At 38.9% G+C, this 5,194-nt stretch overlaps 1 protein-coding gene across 1 annotated transcript; it reads left to right on the forward strand.

Annotated features, from left to right (window-relative positions):
* Nucleotides 1-4,556: 4,556 nt before the first annotated feature.
* LOC306875679 (gamma-crystallin M2-like) lies at nt 4,557-5,194 on the forward strand (the record flags this gene model as incomplete). Its single annotated transcript, XM_079426358.1, has 2 exons — nt 4,557-4,799; nt 4,922-5,194. Exons 1-2 carry the CDS (start codon nt 4,605-4,607, stop codon nt 5,192-5,194), a joined length of 468 nt encoding a protein of 155 aa, XP_079282484.1. The 5' UTR covers nt 4,557-4,604.

Consider the following 5,194-nt stretch of genomic DNA (forward strand, 5'->3'; position numbering starts at 1 on the left):
TACAGTACCTGTCAAATTTGGAAACATTACAAGGTTCTTGAAAAACAAACAAACAAACAAACAAATAAAGTTGTCTTTTTCCGACTAAGTCTGCATTTATTTAATCAAGAATGCAGAGAAAATAGTAATATTGCAAAATATCATTACAAATTAAAATAACTGTTGTCTATTTTAAAATACTGTAAATTGTAATTTATTCCTTTGATAAAAAGCTGAATTTTCAGCATCATTACGCCAGTCTTCAGTGTCACATGATCCTTCAGAAATAATTTTAATATGCTGATTTGCTGTTTTTTTCTTTTAAAATAATTTTGCATTTCTTATTCTTACAACAGCTGAAAACAGTTTTTGTGGAATTGATGACACCTTTTTCAGGATTCATTGATGAATAGAAAGAACAATGAACAGCATTTATTAAATTTATTAAACAATTTAGTAAATAGAAATATTTTCCAACATTATAAATGTCTTCACTATTACTTCTGATAAATGTAATGCACCCTTGATTAATAAAAGTATTATTTCTCTCTTTTTTTTTTACCACAAATATATTAATTTCTCTCTTTTCTTACCACAAATTTACATTTACATTTAGTCATTTGGCAGACACTTTTATCCAAAGCGACTTACAATTGTGGAATACAAGAAACGATTCATCTTGAAGAGGCAATCAGACAGAGGAAGTGCTCGTAACACCAAGTCTCAGTCTTTGTTCAAATAAGTACAAGCTAGCAAGGGAAGGAGAGAAGGATGGAGGGAAAGATTAAGGTTTTTTTTTTTTTTTTTTGAGTTTAGGATGAAGTCAAGTACTGCTGAAAGAGATGAGTTTTCAGTTGTTGCTTGAAGATTGCCAGGGATCCGGCGTTCCGGATAGGGGTGGGAAGATTATTCCACCAGCCAGGAATGGTGAACGAGAATGTTCTGGAGAGTGATTTTGAGGCTCTCTGTGATGGTACCACAAGGCGTCGCTCACTAGCAGATCTCAAACTGCTGGAGGGGATGTAGGTTCGTAATAGTGAGTGGAAGTAGGAGGGTGCTGAGCCTGTGGTAGTTCTGTACGCAAGCATCAGTGTCTTGAACTGGATGCGAGCTGCCACTGGTAGCCAGTGCAAGGAGATGAAGAGAGGTGTAACATGGGCTCTTTTGGGCTCGTTGAAGACCAGTCGTGCCACTGCATTCTGAATCATTTGTAGAGGTTTGATTGTGTTTGATGGCAGTCCAGCCAGAAGAGCATTACAGTAGTCCAGCCTGGAAACGACAAGGGCCTGGACAAGAAGTTGTGCAGCATGCTCTTTCAGAAAGGGCCTGATCTTTCTGATGTTGTGTAGTGCAAACCTGCAGGATCGGGCAGTCTTTGCAATGTGCTCTTTGAAGGTCAGCTGGTCATCAAAGATTACACCAAGATTTCTGACCGAAGTTGATGGGGTAATCATTGATGAGCCTAACTGAATCGTGAAGTCATGCTGTAGAGTCGGAGTGGCAGGGAAGAGAAGTAGCTCCGTCTTTGCCAGATTGAGCTGTAGGTGATGTTCTTTCATCCATGCCGAGATGTCCGCCAGGCAGCCTGAGATTCGTGCAGCTACTGTTGGGTCATCTGTTTGAAAAGAGAGATAGAGCTGTGTGTCATCGGCGTAGCAGTGATAGGAGAAGCCATGTGGGTGGTGATGGCGCAGTGGATAAGACACATGCCGTTGGTGTGAGAGACCCGGGTTCGAATCCACTGTGAGACACCAATGTGTCCCTGAGCAAGACACTTAACCCCTAGTTGCTCCAGAGGCGTGCGACCTCTGACATGGATAAAAGCGTCAGCTAAATGAATAAATGTAAATGTAATGTGCATGTATGATGGGACCCAGTGATGTAGTGTATGTGGAGAAGAGGAGGGGTTCAAGAACCGATCCCTGAGGAACTCCAGTGACCAGTTGATGTGGTTTGAATACCTCCCCTCCCCAGGCCACCCTGAAAGATCTACCGGTGAGATAGGATTCAAACCAGCGAAGTGGAATCCCAGTGATGCCCAGTGATGAGAGGGTAGACAGGAGGATCTGATGATTGACAGTCTCAAAAGCAGCAGAAAGATCCAGCAGAATGAGGCCTTTGCAATTCGCAGGGCTTCAGTGACTGAGAGTAGCGCAGTCTCTGTTGAATGGCCACTCCTGAAACCTGACTGTTTAGCATCCAGTTTGTTGTACTGTGAAAGAAACAGTGAGAGCTGGTTGAAGACAACTCATTCGAGTGTTTTCGCTACGAATGGAAGGAGAGAGACAGGTCATTAGTTTTCTAAAAGAGAAGTGTTTAATGTAGGTTTTTTGAGCAGTGGGGTTACCCGAGCCTGCTTGAATGCTGTGGGGAAGATGCCTGTGAGGAGAGATGTGTTGATAATGTGTGTGAGTGCTGGTGAGAGTGTGGGAGAGATAGTTTGGAGAAGGTGTGAGGGGATTGGGTTGAGAGGACATGTTGTAGGATGGCTGGAGAGGAGAAGTTTGGATACTTCTGCCTCCCAGAGAAGATGGGAGTTAGAGCAGTGGATGTGGAGTTGAGAACTGGTTACTGATTGTTCTAGTTTTGTCTGTGAAGAAAGTGGCAAAGTCGTCAGCTGTTATCGAAGTGGTGGGAGGTGGAGGAGGGGGACAGAGGAGAGAATTAAATGTTCTGAAGAGATTACGCATGTCTGGAGCGCTGTTGATCTTGTTGTGGAAATGTGAGGATTTGGCAGTGTGGACTTCAGTAGCGAAAGATGAAAGCAAAGACTCATACCTCCTCAGGTCCGACGGTTCGTTTGAATATATTCACATAGAAAAGAGGTATTTTAAATTTCTGAGGTATTTTAAATTGTAATAATATTTTACAATATTTCTGTTTTTACTGTATTTAATCAAACAAATGCAGTGAGCAGAAGACTAACATAAAAAAACATGTTCAAAAAAACATTTTAAAAAATCATTCTAATCTCTAACTTTTGAACAGTAGTGTATGTTTGAGGATTTACTTACTAGTCATATGGTTCATAGCGCCTTAGAGAAGTTGTCAGAAATGAGGTCTGCTCCAACTCTGCTGCACGGCCATCGGCACAGAACAATCTAGAAACATACCATGCCATTTATCACAGAGCCAACAATATTTAGTATGCAGGCAGGTTTATTTAAAGGAAGCAAGCTAGAGCAGAAGTGAAATGCAGAAAATAAAATAAAATAGTTATATATATATATATATATATATATATATACAGGTTTTATGAAAATAAAATTAAGAGTTTTTAATAAATATTTTGAAAATGTGAAAAAGATACAAAGTAAATTTAAGGAATAAAAAGGAAACATAATACGTCAACATGTTCTCTTATGTAAATAAGAAGCACACAATTTGTTGTATTAGCAATATCCCAAAGTTTAAAATTAAAACTTCCAGCCAATTTCTTTTTCTTTCTAATTAGGTTTACAAAAAAAAAAAAAAATGTATCTTGAATTTAATTATTATTTTTTAAATTATTTTATGACTTTTTATTAGTATGATCAAGACTGATGTACATATCTATAATGATGGGAACATATACTGCATCTGAAAGAATTCCAGTTTTCACCACCAAACCCCCAAAATTGGCAACAGTTACAGTGTGTGCCATTTAGCATTACAGACTGGTTACTCACTAGGTTTTGTCTCTTTACTCCAATCACAGAATCAAGGCCCCTTCTGTGGATGGACAGAGCAAAGGATAAAGGGTTCAAAATCACTAAACATGCCAAAATGTATGCTTATAAAAACCACCAAACAAACCAAATCCATATAGCCAGAAGTCCTCAATCTAAAACAACAACCACATGATAAAAATACAAACTTCTAGGCTGTATCTGAAAGCTTAGGCAGCTGCCTTGTTATATTATGACTTGACAAGTTGTATTTGAGCATGAAGGTACCTACTGAAACTGATTTCAGAAAGGATTCTGAACCAGCATAACAGTCTATATGCAACAAAATAAAGTGTGCTTTGGTGATAAGTGAATTTGATTTCTACAATTTACAATCATTAGTATTTCAATAACAGTTTACATTAAGATTATATAATGTTTAAATGATGCATTAAAATGGCTGGAACATTTTACAATCAACATAGATTAAATTATCTAAAGCATAACCTAATGTTAACAAATTTAAAATTATTGTAAAGTATTATCAGCATTATCATTTGTTTCCGATTCACATTCTTTTTGACCAATATACTTATATTTTTCTAATAATTTTGAGTACTAAAGTCTACATACCAAGCTTTAGCTAGAATGGTCTCTGTTTCAACTTGCACAGTCAGGAATTGACTAACAATAGAGGCCCTGTAGTCTTTAGTCTTGGTCTTGTATAAAAGCACAGGTGACAGCAGTCAGTCAACAAGCAGAAACAGCTTCAGCTTCTCCCTTGTGGAACTACTGAGGATCAGCCAGCGCAACCATGAAGGTAAACCTTGTTCCAGCACCTATTTCCACAAAGTTTAACTTGAAATTTCTTGAATTGGTCTCACTAAAAAAATCAGATAGCTCACTAAAAAATGTAATTTGAATTTTCAGGTCACTTTCTATGAGGACAGGAACTTCCAGGGTCGCTCTTATGACTGTATGGGCGACTGTGGTGACTTCTCCTCCTACATGAGCCGCTGTCACTCTTGCAGAGTGGAGAGTGGATGCTGGATGATGTATGATCATCCCAACTACATGGGAAATCAGTATTTCTTTAGGAGGGGAGAGTATGCTGATTACATGTCTATGTTTGGAATGAACAACTGCATCAGGTCTTGCCGTATGATCCCTATGGTGAGCTCAATTTCAGATTATTTAACATAAAAAAATAAATAATTTAATCTTTATCTTTTAAAGTAATTTATTTATTGAATTATTTTTGATGATAAACTAAAATGACTTCTCTTCCACTACAGCACAGGGGATCCTACAGAATGAGGATCTACGAGAGGGAGAACTTCATGGGTCAGATGCACGAGATGATGGATGACTGTGACAACATCATGGACCGTTACCGCATGTCTCACTGCCAGTCCTGCCATGTGATGGACGGCCACTGGCTCTTCTATGAGCAGCCCAACTACAGAGGCAGGATGTGGTACTTCAGGCCTGGAGAGTACAGGAGCTTCAGCAATATGGGTGGCATGAGATTCATGAGCATGAGGCGCATCATGGACTCCTGGTACTAA

The sequence above is a fragment of the Barbus barbus genome (genome assembly GCF_936440315.1).
Source record: "Barbus barbus genome assembly, chromosome: 10".
Taxonomy (NCBI): domain Eukaryota; kingdom Metazoa; phylum Chordata; class Actinopteri; order Cypriniformes; family Cyprinidae; genus Barbus; species Barbus barbus.